A 23077-nucleotide genomic window follows, 5' to 3' on the forward strand; every position below is an offset into this window, starting at 1 on the left:
CATAGAATACTACAACCTTAGTAAGTCTCTCAATCCTTGAACATGAATATCTTTTCATTTCTTTAGGTCATCTTTAATTTTTTAAGCATTGTTTTATAATTTTCAGCGTACAAGCCTTGCACTTTTTTTTTGTTAAATGTATTCCTAAGAAAAATCCTTACTTAATGTTGTCATCTGTAATGTTAAGCAAAACAACTTATAATGAAATGAATTTTACCACAGGCACAATTAATATAAACAAGAATTAAGTTCTATGGCACCTCATCAACGTTACCAAGGGCCTGCTGTATTCTATTCTTTTAGATTCCATTATAAAAAGAATTCTTTTCTTGATTTCCTTTTTGGATAGTTCGGCACTAGCATACAGAAATACAACTGATTTTTGTATCCTGACCTTGTATCCTATAACCATGTTGAATTCATTTATTAATTCTAATGTTTTTTGTGAAGTCCTTAGGAATTTCTATATACAAAATCATGTCATCTGCAAATAGAAATAGTTTTTTATTCCTTTCCAGTATGGATGCCTTTACTTCTTTTTCTTGCCTAATTGTCCTGGCTAGAATCTCCAGTGCAATGTTGAATAAAAGAGGCCAGAACGGACATCCTTGTCTTGTTGCTGATGTAAGGGAAAATTGAACTATATCTGTGTCACAAAAAATGATATATGTCAAGAAGACTGTACTATTTGTAGGAAAAATAATTATATTTATGTTGTTAAATTATAATTATGTTAAGTTATATTTGCCTTTCACTTAACCATCACTAAAGACGACACGATACAAACATTTCCTAATATAAAGTCCTTAAAACAGCTCTTGGCACAGCATACACACTTATTAAGTATTAGCTATAATAATTAATATTATTGATACAGTAACATTTTTGATGAGAACATATATTTACCTTAGTTACTTCTAGTTTTACTTAACTACTTAACAACTCCAGTTCTGTATCATTATTATCCCTTTCAGCTTCAATAACCACATTAATTCTAAACTATTCAATAGTTTACATTAAAGCAGTAGTTTTCTAAGTGTGGTAAGGGACCCCGAGGAGTCCAGAGACTCTTTGAGGGGGTTCATTAGATCAATATCATTCACAGATAAAAAATCAATTATAAGTGCAAAACACACCAATGATTCGCATGCAATATTGTAAGAAGTATATATATACAGTTTCAAATTCTGCATTGCAACTAACTTTTAAGAAACTACCACTTGTTGAGTTTTGTTGTGAAATCAAGAATATATCTCAATTACCTGAAAATGCAAAACTGGATTTTCTTCATATACTTCAACCAGAACAACATGTAACAACAGACTAAATGCAGAAGTTGATGGGACAATTCAGCTGTCTTCTATCAAGCCAAACATTAGATTTATAAACATGTAAACAGTTACCACTCTTTGACTAAACTTATTTTGCAAAACAGTTGTTGTTCATAAAAAAAAATGTTATTTATATTAATCTATAATTATTAGCTATTCTTAAATGAATTAATGAATATTTTAAATTAATTTCAAATACAACTACCAATAGCTATAACGTGTATAGTGTATGGCCATACCACCCTGAACATGCCCGATCTCGTCTGATCTCGGAAGCTAAGTAAGGTCAGGCCTGGTTAGTAATTGGACGGGAGATATAACCCATATAAATGAAAACTGTTTGGAGTCCCACAAAATTTTTCAGCGTGTAAAGTGTGAAGGGATCCTCACCAAAAAGTTTGAAAACCACTAAAGTAATATTTAATATTTCATTTTTATTTACATCCTGAGTGATTACCTCTGGGAATTTTACACATGCAGCCATAAATGTTTATGAAGTAAGGTGACAAGAGCAGAGGACATAAATCTTGCTTTCTTCAGATGTACTGTAATCAAATTAAGCATAAGATATAATCTCAAAAAAGAAAAGACAGATTGGTTGGGCTAACAGAATGATATATTTGCCAAAAATAACTATAGTAATATCATATAGCTATCATACAGAACTTATGCAGAAATAGAGCCAAAGAAATTTCACTGTGCCAAGAAAAACTGATGCACAGAAAAACAAAAGTCTGGGCTTCAAAGGGTTAACAAAGTCCTTCAGTGAATTATCTACGGTAATAATTTTACTGTAGTTGGTTTCTAACTACCATCTAAACTGATCACCTTTAATAGAGGTTATTCAAAGAACTATGTGGAACACAAATCTGCTTAAAAGTCACGAAAAAATTTATTTTAAAAATCCATTATTTTTAATTGTGTGATGCTAGTCACCTTCATTATTAGAATAAATACAATCAACTTTGTGCTGTAATGAATTACTAAGTTAAAAAGGGCCATCAAGCAAAGAGGGTTAATGGCATTCATTAATTAGGGTCCTTTATCAGTTCTTCTGAAGTATAATTTATTGATTTAAATGCATAGCACAAAACCTTGTATGCGATGTTAAAAAAAAATTACTGTTTACTACAGAATTATAATACTGACCAAAGAGAAATGACAATATATTTTCCTCAGCCAGGAATGATTTAAGGTGGGCAGAAGCTCATAAGCCAGGGCAAGTTTTGTTCTAAGAAGGGTACTTTCAAAGTCACACAGTCTGACTTAAGGAGTAAATACTGCATCCTGCCTAAAAGGAAAGTGTTAGCTCTCCTATTTCTTCACATGCTCTAAAGCCTGAATTTGCAGCTTCCAAATTAAGCACTTTTTAAGCACTTTTCATTCTACTTTTATATCTAATTCCATGGTGAGAATTTTCAAGCTTTCAAATTTAAAAAGTTCCACTGGTGTTGGTGCCCCGTGTGAAGCAAAAACTAAGAACCTGATCAGAAGAAAAGGTAAATGCAACAAAGTTCACTACAACCAGAATATTTTTAACTGAAATACATTTTTAAAAAATGTTTAGGTAGGGAAAACAAAACCCACTCACATCCTACTCTTCCACTAAGTAGCATTCTTTTATTGGTTTCTGCAAAAGCCATTTATTGAAATATCATTTGAGAACACAATTTAAATACCGTGTGCTGCAATTACTTCTGTTGAAAGAATCCCATTTCAACTAAGAGCTACAGAAAACAATCACTTATCAAATCTCAACGATTTAACTCTCTTCCTCCTCCTCCTCCGCGCCCCTGTCTCCCGAATAATACTGTAATGTGCCGGGTTTTCTGAACTCAACGTTTAGAGGTGAAGGCGAAGGGGGTAGGAGGTGAAAGGTGAGGGACAAGGAGGTTGAGATTCTGGGGTGGGAGAGTTCTAATTTTTAAAGTTGCTATCCCATTCCGCCGAAGTAAATCAAACCCCCGTCGACAAATCATCTTATGAAAAGTGATAAATCGAGGACCCGATTCCTTTCGGCTCCCATCACTATAAACTTCACTATAGCCCTCATTGCACCTATTTCTATTCCAGAACAGCTGTACCTGTGCCCAGACTGTCAAGTCCAATCCGAATTACTCCATGACCTTGGACCCGGGCCACTGTTCCCCTCCCAGACTAAAGACCAAGAAACCAAGACCCCCACATCCCGTCCGGCAGACTGCAGAGGCCTCAGGGTTTCAGGCGGGGTCAGGGGGTGGCGGTGAGGACAGGGCAGCAAGCCGTAGGAACCAAAGCTCCGAGATGGCTTGAAGGAAATGCCGCGAGGGAGGCAAGAACAAGGCCCGGGGCTACCTGCGGACCAGCGCCGACGCCGTCCCAGTAATAGCAATGGCTGCATACCACTTCGGGTCTCTAGTGCCCTCGCGGCTGTCTAGAGAGCCCCAGCTTGACCTGGTCCTGGGTCACGGCCCCTTATTACCGCTGACCGCCCAGCAAACAGCAGCAGGTGACGCGGCGACTGGGCAGCCGAGAAGCGCAGGTTCTTTGCTTACCTCAAGCAACGGCGTCTCGAAGCCGCCCACTCCCTTTCAGGGCGCCAGGATCCCGGACCAGAGTAGGAAGAGGCGTGCGAGGCAACACAAGGGTGAAACAGGAAGGAGGAGAACCGTCAGGCTCTCCAGAGGACTGGCAAAAGCAGGAGAGAACGCAAGCGGCACGACAGCAGGCGGCAGGGACGGTCGGGACGCCCGCGTACCTTCCTCACTCTAGCCGAGGGTCCAACGCGAGCCGGCAGACTGCCTCACATCCGGGTATTAGAAGACACTCAGCTGCTTCTGCCGCGACCGCCGCCTTCCCCGCGACGCAGAAACGCCAAACTTCCGGCGACGACGGCGACGACGGCGACGCCTCGCCCGTCAGATGGGAGTTACCTGTGACCGTCTCGGGCGCGCTTGCGCAACGCGCCTCTTCAGCCCGAACGGGTTCAGCTGACGTGCCCTGAAGACGAAGATGGCCGCCACGCTCCCTGCGTGTCATGCAGTTTTTCACCCGGGCCGGGACGGCGGGGCGTCGAGGAAAAGCGAGCCAGCGTCCATCCTGGGCGCAGGCGCGGTGGGAGGCCTCGCGTGCGCGCACCGCGGGTGGGCTCCTAACGAGGAAGTGGCGGCGCTCCCTGGTGGCGGCCGCTTGCTCTTTCTGGGGTAGTCTCTTGGCATAAAGCCACTTACGCCCCCAGCGGTGGTGGTTTCTCTTGGAAATTCGTCCCCGCAGGTTCCTCTGCTAGTTGCAAGTACTGTTCTCTGCAACCTCTCATTCAAATATTTTTAATATTTGGGCCAATGTAAAGAAAAGAGGAGACAACTGACCCGTCTCTCTCCTTCCGCTGTACTGCATTCCAGCGCCTCCAAAAAACGCAGGGCTTCACCTCCTTGCACACTTTATTCCTTGTGAACAAGAGCGCAAGAGTCTATAAGAAATTGTAGACTAATCCACTAGTTTTAGTCATAGCAGGTATTCAAACAAAAAGCTTTGGCTCTTCGAAGCCTCTAAAGATAGAATCCAGGGTTCTGTCACTAGGATTTGTGTTTCCCAAACTGCTTTTGAACACTATTTCTATGCTACACTTTTATTATTTGCAAATCCGTGAGAATAGATAAATCGGAACTCTTGCCTTTGAGAATCTGAAGAGAGGTGGTTATAGGTAAGTTCTCCCTGGCCGCCTCTTTTGAAGCCAAATACAATCAAAATGTGCTCTAAATTTGTCAAGCCTGATATTTTTCTGACGATATATCTTCCGCAAAACTTTATTGAACTGTCTGTCAGTTTAGTCTGGAAAGAGTCTCTGGTTTAAAAAACCAAACAGGTTGGTTTTGATGCATGAGGCTATTGCCCACATCACCATATATTGTGTTAGCCTAGCAAAAACCCGACTGCCCCCCCAGACCCTGATGTATATACTTTAATGATATATGCCAAATGGCTTAAATTGGGAGGAAACACTCAAACAGCCGGCCTGGTTAAAGCTGGTTATCGACCAGAGTATCTGACTTATATTTGACTTTACCTTTAGATTGTCAGACAATTGGTAGGATTTCTTTTCAAGTGTAAACCACTTCAGTAACTCAAATTCTGCCATGCGAACACAATCCATGTTTACAAGTTTCCATTCCCACAAAATAGGCCTCTGCTTCTGAGTAATCTACTCCACATTATTCGTTGTGTTGGCCACAATCAGGAGCATAGGAAACCTTACAGACCATATGAAATCATATGTATGTATGTTCAGTACATAACTAAATCATACTTGATTTATAATTCATGTCTGCAATTCTAGATTTTCTTCTCTAAAACTAAATATAGTCAGGTTCTTAAACGTGCCTTAAAAGTATAACATAGTTTGCTTTTACAATACTGTATTATAAACTTTAAACTTGCTAAGAGACTTGCTCTTAATTTCCCACCACACACAAAAAAAGAAATAATTGTGTGATGTTTCCCACCACACACAAAAAAAGAAATAATTGGTAATCATATTGCAATATATAAATGTATCAAATCAACATGTTGTACACCTTAAAGTTATACAATTTTACATGTCAATTATATCTCAATAAAAATAAATTTTTACTTTTATGGGGAAAAGTAACTTTCTTGAGTATTATTCTTTATCATTTTAAGAGTTTTTTTTTTAATCTTTTTAGGAGATTTTTTTCATTTCTGATTCATTAATGCCAGAGGTCTCAATTTGTGGTTTGAGTAAATCTTAATTACTCTGTAATATCATATTTGACAAAATTTGTTTTGCCTTCCATCAATAGTTTTCTTTTAGAGCTGTTTGTGTATGAACTTTAGAATTTGGTTCATTTGATTTGGTCATTTACTAAAAAATAATCATGATCAACTGAATAAATTATTTTGCTTGACTGAGCTTTCAAAGATTGTATAGCTCACAGCAAACTGATCCCAGTAAAAAGAGAGGCCTTCATTCCTAATAGCTCCTGAGAAAGTCTTAGGGGAAAGCTCATTGTTTCACCTTTTGCCATGTGCACATAATGCTAAAAATATATGCTGTGCTCTAGACGATGCATCTTGGTGTTTAACATCGTTCTGTAAATTGTGAAGGTCATTTTCACAATCCTTACACAAAGAACTGCAAGTTCCTATTTATATATTCTCTTGCTAAACTCAAAATTGTGAATGTAGTCTCCTGGATTTAAATTGTTTTCCTTCCTGACTCTAAACTGCAGAATATACTTTTCTGTACTTGCTTATCATTAGGACATCTACTTCTAAAAACTAATAATGGAATAGTTGCATTGCCCCACACATCACGTTCTCCTTTTCTTGTTCCTTTTGTTTCTTGTGACCAATCTGAAGGTCTGTAAAATTTAAAACCTCTGCAAACTCCCAGAAGACAGGGTAGTCTCACTTTCAGACTTACCCTCTGCTCCCAGCAAAAAAAGTCTTTTTCTTTGTTGCTCCACTCTTGTTGATTTTATTTTAGGATTCCTGAAAGTTTTATAAGATGAGAGAGTAAAAATTCTAAAAAATTTTAAAGTAGAAAATAAAAACAGAAAAATTGTAACAATTTGGTATGAATCAACTGACAATGACATTTCAATTTGCCATCTTTTGCCACCATTAACACATACAAGTAATAATGCTAGCCCAACAAACTTGAGAAGTAACGAGTGGGTGTTAGCCAGATTAAAGAACTGAATGTATAAAAGTCTGGAGAAAAGAGTGAGCTTGAAGGGTTCCAGGAACTCAAATATTCCAATATCACTGAGGGAAAAGGGATTAAGAAGTAGGCAGAAATCAAAGCAGGAAGAGTCTTGAGGATAATAGGGTGGAGTACCCTGTGCTAAATATTAGAAATGATGCAATGAACAATCTAAACACAAGATCCCCTTCCTCATGCAGCATTCATTCTAATGAGGGGAGACATTTAGCTATTTCACACATACTTATTAAGGGCATGTTGTGTGCAAGGCATTATTCTAGATGCTAGGGATACAGAACTAAACAGTACAGACACAAATTTCTGTCTTCAGACAGTTTACATTCTCATGTCGATAAGTAAACAAATAAATACAAATAAGGAAATAAATATGGTAATAAACAGCAGCACTGTCTAATCAAACTCTTTAATGATGGAAATGTTCTATACCTGCACTGTCCAAAAGGGTAGCCATAGATGCAGATGGCTATTGAGCACTTGAAATGTGATTATTGTAACTGAAGGACCAAATTTTTAATTTTATTTAATTTTAATTTAAATAAACACATTTAGGCATTTTTTTTAGTCCAAGGGCTCATTAATCTCATGACTTTTTTTTTTTTTTTTGAACTCTCTCTTAAGACTGGTTCTTCTCTTGGCTCTAAGGGAGTTTGCAACTACTACCTCTCTGTTCATGTCCAAAAGGAAAGAGTATTCCCTTCAAAGTCCTGGTTGTATCATCTTGTATCCCAAGCCCACTGTGGACCAAGAAATGGAATGTGATTATTGACATAAGGGTAGAGTCAGCTTCCTTAGGACCATGTGAATCACCAGATTATTGGAAACTGTTGGGAAGAACAGGAGATAGATGTTGAGAAAGCAACACACAAATGTTCATTACAGTCTAGTTACTCAAATTGGGGTCCATGAGACTAGGAGCATCTTCATCAACCAAAGTCTTGTTAGTGTTTAAAAATAAAACAAAATTCAGTAGAGTAAATTTGAAGATATAATTGGCTTTATTTAGTTATTTATGAATTGGGCAGCATCCCACCTAGCAACTGAGGGATTGTACAAAATGGAGGTTTATATAGGAAGCAAAATGGGGCAAGGGAGCTATTAGTGAAATGAAAGAAGCCAGGACATCTTTATTTGGAGGAATCATGTAGGTTGCCTCTTCTTTCTATTGGGGATGGAGATGGCCTAGGTGTCAGATTATCTTATTGGTGTTTGACCAGAAAATTCCAGACTGGTTAAATAAGATTATATTTCTAGAAGAGGTTGAAACTGCAATTAGATCAGGTACAAAATCTTAGTAGTTTGGGCTTTTAGCATAAGTGATGCCATTTGGGGCTTGTAGATTTTTCTCTTTAACATTAGAAGTGCAGAATTTCAGAGCCAACACCAACTGAATTTGAATTTTCATTCTAAAATTTACTCCAAGATGAATCCCATGCACATTAAAGTTTGATGAACATTGCCTTACAACATCCAAGATTTCAAATGATCAGGGATAAAGTCCTGGCTAGAGATACAAATTAAAGCCATGGTTTTGAAGATTACCTAAGCTAAAGGAGGTGGTGTCCAAAAGGAGAGAGCCCAGATATGTAATGGCTCAGTAGAGGATGAGACAGCTAATGAGACCTAGAAAGAGTAGCTGGTGGGATAAGAATAAATCCTGGTGCACTTGATGTCTTGGAAGCCAAGAAAGGAGGGTGTTTGTGACGAATGCTGCTGAGCTGTTGAGTAAGATGAGAACAGAAATTTGTCTTAGAGGTTTTTGGTCTTTAGAAAAGCAGTTTCGGTGTAGTTTGAAGAGTGAATTGGAGGTGATAAAAACAGGTATTGACAGCTCACTTAAGTTTTTCTGTGAAAGAAATCTGGCAGTAGCCAGAGCTGCCATCAGAGGATTTTGTGTTTAAAGTAAATTTGCATGCTGATGAAAAAAATCTAGTAGAGGAGAAATTGATGATTCAAGTTAGAAGGGGATAACTGAAGGACTGAAATTTTTGAGAAAATGAGCGATCCATAACACAATAAAGAGGAATTTGCCTTTGGAAGGAGCGATATTTCTACCCTTGTAACAGGTGGTAGAAGAATGGCTTGTTTTCTCGAAGAAGTAGAAAACATTAGCAGGGAGTAATTTGGGAGAGGAGCTGTACAATGTTTGAGAGAGAGAGAGAAGAAAGTATAAAATAGTTTGTGAGCTTATTAAAGAAGCATAACACGATCTCTGGGCAATGTAAGGTACCCTTTTGAGGCCCGTGACCAGAATTGAAAGTGAAAGTAATTAGCTAAACTGTGATTTTCTTCAGATCCATCAAGTAACGCTGAGGTTCCTGGTTTGGAAGCATAATTAGCATAATTCTTTGAGCTTCTCTCAGAACTTCCTTTCGCTCACGGGTATAATTGCCACTACATAATACAAGGCGGACTGCCATTCTAAAGCGCCCACTAATTGAATATAATCTCTTCAAATCTCCCTCTAATAGGAAATTTCCCCCTAGACCCGCCCCCAAACGGCCTTAGCAGTCGCAAGGCACACCTCCAGCCGCCAGGGGCCGCAGTAGCGCTCCTCGGGGGCGGAAGGGAGTGCGACTCAACGCGGACTCGGCGCTTCCGCCGTGCGTCCGCAGCGCTCCGCGCGCTCTTTACGTTGCAGCCCCGGGAGTAGGCGTTTCCGGCCATTCATACTCCAGTCTGTAGGCCCTCGGTTGTCGGATTTTGTGCACTCTCGGACCGAAAGAGTGACGGCGCAGCTAGGATGAAGCTCGTGAGGTAAGCAGGTGACCAAGCAGAATGAGGACTGCGAAGGGACAATTTGGGCTGTGAGCGGGTGGCTGGGCTGCACTCGTTGCTGGAGGCGCGAAAGCCGCGTGCGTGCGCGGCCTGGTAACGTTCTCCGGCGCCCGTCGCTCCCGCCCTATCTCGGCTGCGCCGGCGCTCCCGGCCTGGCTTTCAGACTGGATCGAGCTGGGGTCCTGCGTGTCGTCCAAGAGTTGGACGTAAAGGCCGAGCCGTTTCTTCCCACCCAGTGTCTCAGAAGCCTTAAAGGTGCAGCGCCAGGCTTACAAGATCTTGCTTTCAGTTACCTACCGATTTGCATTTCGCGTGGAACTCGTACTTGGGCTCATCTCAGCTCTCAGGAACTAGCAAATATAACTAGGGCCATGCTCCGTGAGAACGTGGGAGACGTAAAGAAAAATTGTATTCTCTGCATAAATAGTTTCAATTAATGCGTTTTAAAGGAGTACTTAGAAGCTGCAGGGGTTTATCTGGAGAATAATGAAACTCATTTCCGAAAAGTTTTAAATCAGGGATGTACTTTATAAGTTATATTTTAGTTTATTTTTTGATACTCTCCAGAGTTAAGGTTATTCAACATTCACCATAGAGTGGGTCTTGGATTTAGGAAAAAACTTCCCAACTTGAGGCAGAATCGCTTTACGCATTCATGCCTGATTACAAGAATAATCGGTATTTCTTCCATTTTATATCTCATGTTTAAACTTGGTTAGTAAACCTACTGATATATTTGGTTTTAGTATTTTTTTTTTTTTGAGGCTGAGAACCTCAAGGTTAATAATAACTAAGCCAGCCATTATAATTTAGCTAGTTTATTGCCTATTGAGTCAGGAATTCTCAGCGTCACCTGTTACACTGTTCGCTGGTAATGTATTTTTTTAAAGGTAAAGTCCCTGCCTTGTTGGAACTTTTCTGTTTTGTGGTGAAGACAGACAAGTAAATTTCTAGTATGTTTGAAATAACATAAAACCCTTCAGAGTGGAGTTTATAGAGAGGGCATTTAAAGTTAACTTTTAATCCGTTTTTATTTGTACTATAACTGTATAAAAACATCTCAGATAATTTAAAGTATATTTTTGAGCAGTTTCTCAGTACCTGGCATGCTCTTTGAAATCAGTTTGTCGCTTTTAAAGATATTTCTTGTAACAAAATTTTTCTGTTAATTTAAAGGCTGTATTGAATCCTATTCTGTGTCTTAGAATATAGAAACAAAATTTCTTCTTACTGGACGATGATGTATTTTGCACCAAGAAAATGGGTGTGTGTCTAACTGGTTCGCATTTTCGGTTGACTTTTTTTATTTTTGTACCTCAGTTGGTGGCACTGTCATCTTACTGTCACCCTAACCGAAAACCTGGGAATCATCTTAACTTCTTCTTGTCTAGATAATTCTGATACCTGATAAATTGCCAGTTTTTGACATTTTTATCTACCTGATAGAAATATTTCTCTATCCAGTTCTCTTTGGTTTTTCAATTTAAATAATGTGCGTTTGGATACTGAAGGATACCATGTTATCTGAGTATTTGATTATTATCTGAATATCTAAGTCTCAGTAAACAGAAATAATTCAGATAATGAAGGATTCATCAGAAAAGAATTCTGATCTTTTTGGTTTCTAGGCTGAAATTATAGTGTCTATTTCTCCTGCCCATGATACCCTCCCTACCATTCCAATTGCCACCACTGAGCTGTTCAGGCTTCCTTTTTTCACCCATGGTTTTTTATTACCTTTTGAGATAAATATAGAATGAATTTTAGTGTACATTTCCCAATCTTGAAAAATTTATACCACCATCAAGATATGGAACATTACTAAAACCTCAGCTTCCTCAAACCCTTTCCAGTCTCTGGTTCCATACCCTCCCTCCTTCCCCCCAACACACACACACACACCTCAAGGCAGCCAATTTCTTCCATTTAGTTTAGTTTTGCTTGTACTAGAATGTCATATATTTGGAATTATGAAGTATGCATTCTTTTTGTGTAAAATTTTTTTTACTCGTCATCCACATCGTGGCTTGCATCATTAACTTGTTTCTTTTTATTAGTAAATAGTAGTCCACTGTGTGTTTTAAAGTTATTTACATATTTTCTTTAATACGGCTTTAAATATTCTCGTGCAAGTCTTTTTTTTCCATTTTCTTTCAGGTAATTGCTTAGAAGTGGAGCTGCTGAATCATAGCATAGGTATACATTTAGTTTCATAAGAAGCGGCCAGTTCATTATCCTTAGTGGTTGTACTATTTTACAGTCCCACCAACAGTATATTAGAATTCCAGTTGCTCCACACCCTCACCAGCATTTGTTGTTGTCAGTTTAATTTTAGCCGTTTTAGTGCTTGTTTAGTAGTAGTAGTCTAGTTGTGACTAATGATGGTGAGTACTTTGTCACCTGCTTATTCACCATCTTTGTGAAGAGTTTGATTTTGACTGCTTTCTTTCTTTTAATTAACAAGAGTTGTAGTGATTCTTTATGTATTATGCATATTAGTCCTGTTCATATAATTTCTCTCAGTTTGTGGTTTGCTTGTTCATTTCCTTAGTAATGTCTTTGGTGAGCAGAAGTTTGTTTTGAGGAAGTCTTAATTTACCAGCTTTTTCTTTTATGGTTATTGCTCTCTATTTACTGTTAAAGAAACTTGCCTACACTCAAACCATGAAGTTATTCTCCAGTGTTTTCCTCTAAAAGCTTTATGATTTTAACTTTTAAGGTTTGTGATCCATCTTCAATTAATTTTGGTAAGTGGTGTGCATTGGGAGTCCAGGTTCATTTTTTTATATGAATTTCCAGTTATTTCATATTTTTATGGAATATAAATTCCTATTATGGATCTCAACATTTGCTGAAAAAGGTCTTCTTTACCCATCGGACTGCTTTGGCAGTCCCATGAGCACCTTGACTATATAAATGTGGGTCTATTTCTGGACCTTATACTGTTTCATTGATCTGTTTGTTGTTCCTATGTCTTGATTACTGTAACTTTAATCTCTGTACTGCTCTAGCCACCTAATTTGTCTTCCAATGTGAACATGACCCTGGCACTGTATTTCATTGATGAACACCCTTCAGTAGCTCTCCTAAAGGACTTCTTTAACAGAGCTTGGACTCTCCACGAAAGGAACTTGCCTAACTTCCCTACTCATTCTCTTGGACTTAATATTTCTTCCATTGGTAGTACCTATAATTTCTCTGTACATTGTGCTATTCCTTACTACCATATCTTTGCTCTTGTCTTTTTTTGCTGCGTATTTCCACCTTTTCAGGCTTCTTACTAGAAGTCCACTAAGATCTGACTCCCTACTACCCATGCTACATTATGTACCTAGTTAAAACCTGTGTGTATCTCTATTGGGTTTTACAATTTAGTTGCTTTTAAAATATCTTACATGTGTCCTTCCTACTAGAGTTTGAGCTCCTTGTGGGGCCTACTGTTATTCATTTTTAATCCTCATTACCCAGCACAGGGACTACCATTAATATGTAATGATAAATACTATTATTTATCAAAGAAATGTTTTTGGACTTTCTGAAATGTGTTTTAATTGTTTCAGATGTCTTTTTTGCTTTCTGGTTTTCCTTTTTACTTCCATGTGGTAGATTGCTTGATTACTAAGGTATTATATTTTTACTTTAATCCTGCCTACTTCCAAAAATGATATGAAAGAGCTTTTATAAAAGTAAAAGTTAATGAGTGGGTCAATAAAAATAAAAGATTTTTTTTTAATACAAGATTTTAAGTCAAATTGATGACATTGCTAGGAAGCAAGATGTCGAATGCTCCTAAAAGATTTTTTAAAAACCCAAAACTTGATAATGGAAGTAAACTATTAGGTGAAAATTCTAAGCTAATATAGTTATAAATGATTATTAAATTTAGAGCTAAGTTAAAGAATTCTTGTCTGGTGAAATAAAGCAGTACCAATTTATTGAGAGACTAAGTTAAAGAGCTAAGTTAAAGAATTCTTGTCTGGTGAAATAAAGCAGTACCAATTTATTGAGAGTAAAAAAAGGATTCAACACACTGGTCTAATTTCATCTCCCTTTTTTAAATTTTTTTTTTATTTTTTTTTTATTTTCTGAAAAGGTTTTATTACACATGGAAGGGATGGGGCTTAGTCCTTAGCTGCTGCCTTCCTCATGGCTGCAAGGACATTGTTCCGCTCTTCTCTCTTCTTTGCTTGGATGTGTGTTCCCACCTTTTTCTTGATGAACTTCAGGGCCCCCATATCCTTAGAGACCTTTTGCAGCTCTGTGGCGCTGCTCATAGAGGGCAAAGCCGCATATCTCTCGGATCTTGGTGTGCTTGGTGAGGTGCCCGCAGTGGTAGTTGTGCCTCGGCTTGCTCACATTATTGGTCACCTTTTGGCTCTTGTTGAGGCCCATGCTGTGGGGTAGCACAGAGCCATGGCTGCTGCTTCTCAGTGGCTGCCATAGCAGAATGCTGATTTCCCTTTTTGTTGTGGCTTTCTATACCACTAAAAAAGTATTTTAAGGCTGGTTTTTATTATTTCAGCCAAAAGTTTCAGTGCCTGTTACAATCCAGGATTATATTAAAAGCCATAAACCTTACCGTCAACAATACTATAATAGAGGGAAAAATAGGTAATCCTGCATGTACCATTTACTGTGATAGATGCTATGATAGGCTGTACAAAGTATATTAAAGATTAGAAACTGTGAATATAAACCACATATTAGATCATACTATGGGACTATTCATTTTTCTAGATGTGATATTAATGGTTATGTGAGAGAATGTTCTCACTAGAAAAACGCATGCTGAAGTGCCTGCAAATTTACTTTTAGATGATATGAAACTAAGGTGTGTGTAGGGGAACACAAACAAATGGCAACATTTCAGTAATTGGTGAATTCTTCAACTTTTCTTCCTCTGCAATGTTTCATAATAAGACATTGGGGAGAACAAAAGAATAGATGAAGTGGGAAATGGATGGATTATTCAGTAAACATTGAGGCACCTGGCTATCCAATTGGGGAAAATAATAAAGGCAAATTTCTGCCTCCCACTGCATAGAAAAGAGATGAATTCCAGATGGATTAAAATTCTAAATATAAAGCTAGAGGAAAATAAGAGACTTTTTACAATCTGGGGATGGGAACCATCTTTCCAAACAAATACATACCCAAGGAGGATTCACAAATTTAATAATGTAAAATTTAAAAAAAAAGATAATATGACTAAAGAAAACCACAAACTTGAATGGCTATGGCAAACTGGTAAAAAATGAAAGAAAAATTCAATGTAGTTGAAATGCGTGAATAATATGAATAGGTAATTCACAAAAGAAATCCAAATTTCCCATTAAAAGATATTCAACTTTGCAAGTAATAAGTAAAAGCAAATTGCCCCTTTTCCCTTTCAAATTGACAGAAAGTTAGAAGATTGGTAACAATTAGTGTTGGTGAGAATTTGCATAAAAGGATTTGGGGTAGATAAGTATATATAGACATGAAAATCTCATAATATAAACTGCTAAATGAGAATTACAAGTTACAGAAGTCATTAAAGTCTGGCCCAAAATAGGTGAAAACATTTTATGTATATGCTTATGAATGGATAGAAAATGGTGTAGAAGAATATCCCTGCACACATGGAAGGGGTTAAAAAGATTTTTACTTTATTCTGCGTGTACATAAGCATTTAATCTTTTACTACCAATTATAATTTTTTCTTTCATTTTTAGTGAGATATAATTGACATACTGCACTGTATATGGTTAAGGTGTATATCTTAATTACTTGACTTAAATATATTTTGAAATGATTACTCAGTAGGTTTAGTGAACAACCATCATTTCATATAGATACCCCGCAAAAAAGTTTTTTCCTTGTGATGAGAACTTTTAAGATTACTCTCTTAGCAGCTTTCCATTATGCCACACAGCATGTTGTACATTACACCCCCGATACATATTTATTTATAACTGGAAATTTGTACCTTTTGACCACCTTCATCCATATAATTTCTTGATTTCAATTTTGTGGCTTATAACAACTTTAGAATCTCTGCATGGATGCTGCATAATGGTTTGGAGCAGGGGTCTCCAACCCTCAGGCCATGGACCGCTACCAATCCATGGCAGTCCATGGCCTGTTAGGAACTGGGCAGCACAGCCCAAGGTGAGCGCTGGTGAGAGAGTGGAACTTCGTCTGTATTTGCAGATGCTCCCTAGTGCTAACATCATCACTTCAGCTCCACATCAGATCATCAGACATTAAATTCTCATAGGCATGCTGGTCCCTGGTGCCAAAAAGGTTGGGGACCACTGTTTTGGAGAATCAAAAATTTCCAAACAACAGTTTCTGTTATTATTATGCTCCTTTTAAATGTTAAGGTTTTAATCAGGGAAATGTGAAATTTTATGTAGATTATTAATAGAAATTGATACAGATGGTATCTAAACAGATTTTCAGTATCTAAAAATTTTACCCTTTGACTTAAAAAACATGATTTTAAAGTGTTAAATATGAAAATTTATTATTTTATTCCTGCTGTCTTTATAGATTTTTGATGAAATTGAGTCATGAAACTGTAACCATCGAATTAAAGAATGGGACACAGGTCCATGGAACAATCACAGGTATGGAGGTTGGAGTGCTTTATAACACTTTATTTTTTCCATCTCTTCCACCTGCAGGCCAAAATTTTTTTTTTTTTTTTTTTTTTTGGTTTTTAAATGAACATTATTGTAATACAAATCTCTCTCTCTCTCTCTCTCTCTCTCTTTTTATTTTGTTTTGGATTATTTCATGGACGTTCTTACTTAAGCCTTACCTTAAATATTTGTGTTAAGACCAAACTGGATAACTCATTATCCTATTCGTGACCCCTGTTTTCCTGCTTTCATGCTTTTCATGCTTTTGCCTGTGTATGTCCTTCTGCCTGGAATGTTATATCTTCCAAAATACATTTTACTTTTATTAGGATTTCGTGTCCCCTGTTAGATTGTAAAGTTCTTGAAGATAGAGGTTGAGGTTTCCATATCTGATTATCTTGAGTTAAAAAAAAATATGCGGGAAATGGAGAGGGTGTGGTGAGGAACCATAATTTTACATTACTAAGATAATCACTTGGCACAACATTTTGGAGTATTTCAGACTTTTTATGTGTCTGTTTGCTTTAATGATATTGCTTATGTAGTTTTATATTTTAAGGCCACTGAGATTCACTCATAGTAGATGTTCCCCCCCCCACCCCGAACTACAAAATTTCAAATGAATTAATGAGCCAAATGAAATATTTAAATTATAAATTTATAAATAATTTTTAACACATAAATCAAGCTTCGAGCAAACCAAGAGAAACATACAGTATTATTTGTTAGTATACTAGAACTTTGCAATGCTAGTTACTTTGGAAAGAAATCAGTGCAGTGTAAGGTTTTGATACAGTCTTTGACCATATCTGAGGAAGTGCACTTGCTGTCCTGTTAAAATTCTGTATACAGTGATTTAATCTGCTTTTTCCTGAGCTCTGTGCTTTTTAGGAACTCAAAATCTAGTGATGGAAGACACACAAACACAAAAATAACATAATGCAAGGTTTGCCTAACATATAGTAGACACTTAATAGATGATGTTTGAGGGGGAGTTCAGTACGGTGGGGGAGCAAAATCTACTTTCCTCCTCTACTGACATTCATTATTTCAAATATCTTATATCCTTTTTGAATAAATATTTTAGTCCTCACAGTAGAAGTAATCATGCTACTTACCATAGGGATATTAAGGATTAAATTAAAATGTCTAAGCATGCAGTTCCCAGAACATAGAAGCAGCTCATGAATCTTATTTTTTTTCTTCTCCCTTGATGGATCAAGATCCCCATGGAGATGGAATGTATCAAGAGTATATTAATTTTGGAAGAAGAGAGGAAAACATAATAATAAGACAGTAGATTGAGATGGATGTTGGGAAAGAGAATTCATGTTTTTCTGGCCTTAACTTTCTAGTGATAGAAATTAACTAGATCTTTAGTTATAGTGTGCAGAAATATTGGTAAGGATTCCCCAAGAATCAGGTATTTCTACTGTAATACCATATATTCATCCTAGAAAATCTTGCTTTTATTTTGCAAAATCTCATACTAAAAATTGTGACTTAATGAAAAAAATAGTTTGAGTCAGAGCACTCAAAAACATTTCAACTAGTAATCCAAATATTAACAAAAAGAGTAACTATCATTTTTTAAAAAAGTTAAGGTATGTTAAATTCCTGGTAATAAGGAAAACTATTACTGTACATAAGAGGACTTTATTTTTAAAGCAGAGGTGAAGATAGCTTAGTGGAATGGGGTGTAAGGAATTTATGGAGACAAAGGGAGAACTATGCAATAGACATTATCTACCCTGAAATATGAGGAGAATGCATGGGGACAGTGGGAATAGGCATGTATAGTAGTCAGGGTTCCTCCATGGCTTGCTGCATTCATTTCTGTAAACATATGCAAAACATTGACATGCTAGGAAAAGTCTCTACAAAGGGAAGGTTTTTCGTTTATGCTGAGAATATTCCTCCATTTACCAGCTTCACATAATTATGTCATGGACACCTGCAATGTAGCAGAACGGTACTCTTGTAATATATTTACGGTAACTTGGTAACTTGGTAGCATAATTGGTTGCCTTATTGTGCTAATAATTGCCCTGTTTTTTTTCTTTTTTAGGTGTAGATGTCAGCATGAATACGCATCTTAAAGCTGTGAAAATGACCCTGAAGAACCGAGAACCCGTACAATTGGAAACACTGAGTATTCGAGGAAATAACATTCGGTATTTTATTCTGCCGGACAGCTTACCTCTGGATACACTACTTGTGGATGTTGAACCAAAGGTGAAATCTAAGAAAAGGGAAGCTGGTAAGTTTGAAGGATTATAAATGTTTTTGTGAATGGTGTTTTTATACCCTAATCCACTATTCAAAATATAAACATTTGCAAACAACACAGGTCTTTTTTTTTTTATAGTTGCCTTTAGTTGTCACAAGTTCATAGAGTATTTATTATTGTTACTGGTGTTGTTATTAAAAACACTGATACCATTCTTCCTGTATCTTTGTGTGTGGCCTGGTCCACCACCTCCTACACACTTTGGAAGATTGAATCTTTGTTCCTGGTATTCTGAAATTTTTTAATGACTTACCTTGGGGTCTTTGCTTGTCCTCTCTTTTTTCCTCCATTTTTTTCCCTGGGTACCTGGTACACCCTTTCAGTATGGATATTCTTGACTTTTAGAGCTAAGAAATTTATGTCTGGAATTTTGATAAATTTTTCCTCTTTTGATCTGTTCTTCTTGGAATTCTTAATAATTGAGTCTTCTAAGTATCTTTTCTTATTTTTCTGTTTTTGTTTTGTTTTCTGAGAAATTTCCTTGACCTTAGTCTTCTAATCTAGCATGCATTTAATGTTCAAGCCTCCTCCTCCTCTGACTTTTCAAAGACTCTTATTTTAGGGATGTATTTTTAATCTGAAAACTATTGTATAGGATATTAACTGATAGGATTTTAATTACAGTTTTGGGGATTTTTGTTTTTGTTTTTGAAGTTTTATTCTGTACTTAACATTGTTTTTTCTTTATTTAATATCTTTATTTGGTCTTTAAGTTGAAGTCTTAAGTATCTTGCACTTTGGCCATGTATTATTTAACAAAGACCCAAAAAGAGAAGTTCTGGGAAGGAAGGCTAGACTCTTCAGCTAGTGGGTATCACTATAGGGTGGTTCAGAAATGAGTTGGTTTCTTCAATGAAGAGACCCAGATTTCATTATCTGGAAATCTTTTCGAAGCTGGTTTTCTCACAAAAAGATTCTAGTCACCTATTGTGGGAGATATATACTTCACAGCCAACATTATAGGAGCAGGGAAGGAGAAAGAGGCTCAGTATTTTATAGACAGTCACTTAATATAATGATTTTGAGACTTTCCTTACACGCTAAGAACCATAAGGATTGTCAGCCATTTTTTTGTTTGTTTTCAGCCCAGTGGCCTCATCATCTCACCCCTGGTTTTCAAGGTCCTAGGTCTTTTAGGAATTATTCTTCCTTTACTAAACATTTACTGTTGTAAATCTACTTTCTGACTTAATTCATTGAAATCTTTCAACCACTGTGTTTCTTCTGCTTTTTTATGCAGCAGGGTGGGAGGTGGTCCTTATGGGTATTTACCATTTTTATTCCTTTTCTATATGAATAATATTTCAGAAGGGATTAGAGAATGTGGTTAATCTGCCTTGTTTTAACAGAAGTCATAGACTTACCCTATTGCTTTAACTGATAAGACTGGAAATAATAGGTAGAAATTCAGAATGTTACTGACTTGAACTCCAAGTCAGGATTTTTCTAACATTCCTATCTGTCCAAGATAAAATAAGTTCATTTGGGTATGAATTTTCGGTCATCGTGATTTTCAAGTAGAGTTAGGATAACCAGGTAACAGGGATATTGCTATATGGATTAAAATACTAGATTATGCTAGGAACAAATGACTTAAGGTTTTGAAGAGTTTTGAGGTTGTTACTTGATACAATATTTTTAAATTTCATTGACTTTCAGTTAACTTGTGTGTATTCTATTCAGTAACAAAATCTGGCACATAGTGTTCCATGTTTTGTTCCATTGGTATGATAATCTCATTTCGTGAAGTTTAAATGATTTGCATTTCATTTTGTGGTGATTTTGAGACATGATACAAAGAAAAAATATTTTAAAACTTGATTAATTTCTCAGGAAATATAGTTAAACAAATGTTGCAGTAAAGAATCTTGGTTCTGCATGATAATGTGTTGGCAGCAGTGACTAAGGTCACATTTAAGAGAAGCTGAGTTAAAGTTTTCTTGGCTGTAGATGCTGTTTGTGGTGTCCGGGTAAGAGCACAGAAGAGAATTTACCCTGCCTTGTTTTTTCCTTCCCTCAGTTGCAGGAAGAGGCCGGGGCAGAGGAAGAGGACGAGGACGTGGCCGGGGCAGAGGAAGAGGGGGTCCTAGGCGATAATGTCTCTCAAGATTACTGTTTCAAAGTGATATGTGATTTGGGATATTTTTTTGTACAGGTTTGGTTTGTTGATGTCAATTTTTAATAAACATAAATGTAGGACAGTTGTCTATTGACTATATCAAATTAAGTTAATAATTCACACATATTAACACAGTAAGAAATGAGCATTACTGCTAGGAAGTCTCAGAATTCCATTCTTAGATCAGGCTTTTAATGTTTTTAACTAAGATTATTTCTTTTATGAATACTATAGAATATATACCTTTTTACTTCACATGCACTGAGTATGAATTTTGTTTTACTTAGACTCATTTTCTGTAAAACCTTCCTTACAAGTGAAGTAATGTACTTTTGGGGTATTTCAGAAGCTAAAGTTCTATGGAATGGGGTCTAAAATTGATCTTCTACCCTGAGTTTTACTCCATGGAGACTTAGGTCTTTAGTAAAAGGTAATAGTCATCTAATTCAAGAGTAATTGATTTTGTCCTGATTGTTAATGTTTTTTTAGTTTTGTTTTACTTTTTTCACTAGGCTCTCATAGAATATAGTTTTATATTCTCCTGGATTGAAACTGCAGAACATGTTCACTAAATTATCAGTTCTAAGCAGTGTTGAAACATACTAATGTGAAATGTACCTGTTAGTGTATCCTTTATCAAGTACTTTTACAAGGAGTCCTTTGAGAACCAAAGGAAAAAGACCTTTATTTGATGACAAAACTGGATTCTTTCCAGTAATTAATAGGGACTTTTAAAAATTGTTTTAATTGGTTAAGTTGAAAGAAAAATTCTCAGCATATACAATTGCTTGTAAAACTTACTACCATTTGTTTACATGCTTAAAGAAAAAAAACAGGATTAGGGACAACTAAATTTGTATTTTCACTTAATTATGCTTGTAGAGTTTTGTTTTTTAAGTGAAATTTTCTGCAAAGATTGTTGTCTAAAAAGAAGGTTTTAGGCCTTGTTGAGAGGGTTACATAAATTGAGAAATGGCAAGAACATTCGTGTGTGATATATGTGCGTGTCTCATCCTTTTCCATCCTCTGATCTTTGATGCTGCTATTACTTGAACCCACGTGGAAGGCATGGGAGCCCAGTAATGCAGCAAGGTGGAGAGATTTGAAGGGAGCAAAAAAAAAAGACCTAGCAGAAGCTAATAAACATACGTTGAATCCTGCCCTCATGGTGCTTAATAGACTAAAAGGGAAGAGGAATTAAATAAACATTGATAAGTAATTGCAAATTATGACGACACTGATGATAAAGAGTACTCCAAATTATCTACTGTGTTTTGGTTTCTTATTTTGATTTTAAATCATATGCCAATGTAACATAAAAAGTTTATGTTTTGTGAGTTTTAATGTCTAAATGTTTGCGATGTGAAACCAGTCTAGTAACAGTTTAAATGTAATACTAAACCACGGTGGTTACTAGATTGAATTTATTTCACTATTGGTCATTATTTTTATATGAAAAGAAATCATGCGAAGAAAAAGCTGTTTGAACTGATTGCCATTATTAGCTATAAAGGAAGCACTGCAGTATGAATGAAAAACAGACCAGACTGTAATATGCTTCTCTTGCTCCACTTCCCCCCCCCCAAAAAAAAAGTACATGGGATTTTAGTGCTGCTCTATTTTGTACATATCCTGATACCTTTTAAAGCTTAAGGTTTTTGTGAAATTTAGAGATTTTTTAAATTTATTTTGCATGTAGGTAGAATGCTGTAAATGAAATATTAGAAATTCAAATTTCACAGCGTATTTTGATATCTTATAATTAAGTCGATTATGTGAGAATGCTTAGTATTTTGAAATGTATTTAGTCAGCAGTGAAACAAAATTTCATATGATCTTCTATAGTGTCAGAATGACATTTAATAATACAGCACTTATTCCTAGAAACCTAAACTGAAAGATACTTTCTTAACATGACAAAGAAGTCCATCTTAAACTAATAGCAAACATTTTCTAGAGACATTACAGTTAGAACAGCAATAAAAAAAGTATGTCTGTTATTGTCTTTATCATTTAATGTGAAAATTCTTATGGATCCAAAAATATTAGGGGGCATACTTTAGAAAAGGAAAAGGAATTTGCAGAATTACCATTTTCTTTGTAGTGTTCCATTTATTTGAACCAGCTTTTCCTCTCAGTAAAGCTTTAAAAGTATTTGTGTATTTTATATTTTGGGTAAGGTTAGTACATAATATGAGATTCAATTTACAA

At 36.4% G+C, this 23077-nt stretch overlaps 2 protein-coding genes across 5 annotated transcripts in view; one reads left to right on the forward strand and one right to left on the reverse strand.

The window, feature by feature from the left end:
* The window catches only part of ESCO1 (establishment of sister chromatid cohesion N-acetyltransferase 1), a 52520-nt gene extending 48322 nt beyond the window's left edge, over positions 1 to 4198 (reverse strand). For 3 of the 4 annotated variants that reach the window (XR_001599144.2, XR_001599137.2, XM_016162308.2), the window contains exon 1: positions 3866 to 4003. The gene's annotated coding sequence lies outside the window, so the exon portion shown is untranslated. Of the gene's footprint in view, positions 1 to 3865; positions 4004 to 4068 lie in introns of those variants that run through there. The other variant, XM_016162219.2, reaches the window with a different exon arrangement.
* Positions 4199 to 9655: 5457 nt separating this feature from the next.
* SNRPD1 (small nuclear ribonucleoprotein D1 polypeptide) lies at positions 9656 to 22129 on the forward strand. The gene is made up of 4 exons (XM_016162660.2): positions 9656 to 9810; positions 16366 to 16442; positions 18526 to 18717; positions 20768 to 22129. Exons 1-4 carry the CDS (start codon positions 9797 to 9799, stop codon positions 20842 to 20844), a joined length of 360 nt encoding a protein of 119 aa, XP_016018146.1. The 5' UTR covers positions 9656 to 9796; the 3' UTR covers positions 20845 to 22129.
* The last annotated feature ends 948 nt before the right edge of the window (positions 22130 to 23077 follow it).

Source organism: Rousettus aegyptiacus, unplaced genomic scaffold (assembly GCF_014176215.1).
Source record: "Rousettus aegyptiacus isolate mRouAeg1 unplaced genomic scaffold, mRouAeg1.p scaffold_m13_p_12, whole genome shotgun sequence".
Taxonomy (NCBI): Eukaryota; Metazoa; Chordata; class Mammalia; order Chiroptera; family Pteropodidae; genus Rousettus; species Rousettus aegyptiacus.

Excerpts from the sequence above, each read along its gene's own strand:
- SNRPD1 (XM_016162660.2), top strand. Across the intron at positions 16,443-18,525 it reads GGTCCATGGAACAATCACAG|GTGTAGATGTCAGCATGAAT; the intron begins GTATGGAGGTTG and ends TTTCTTTTTTAG. Across the intron at positions 18,718-20,767 it reads ATCTAAGAAAAGGGAAGCTG|TTGCAGGAAGAGGCCGGGGC; the intron begins GTAAGTTTGAAG and ends TCCTTCCCTCAG.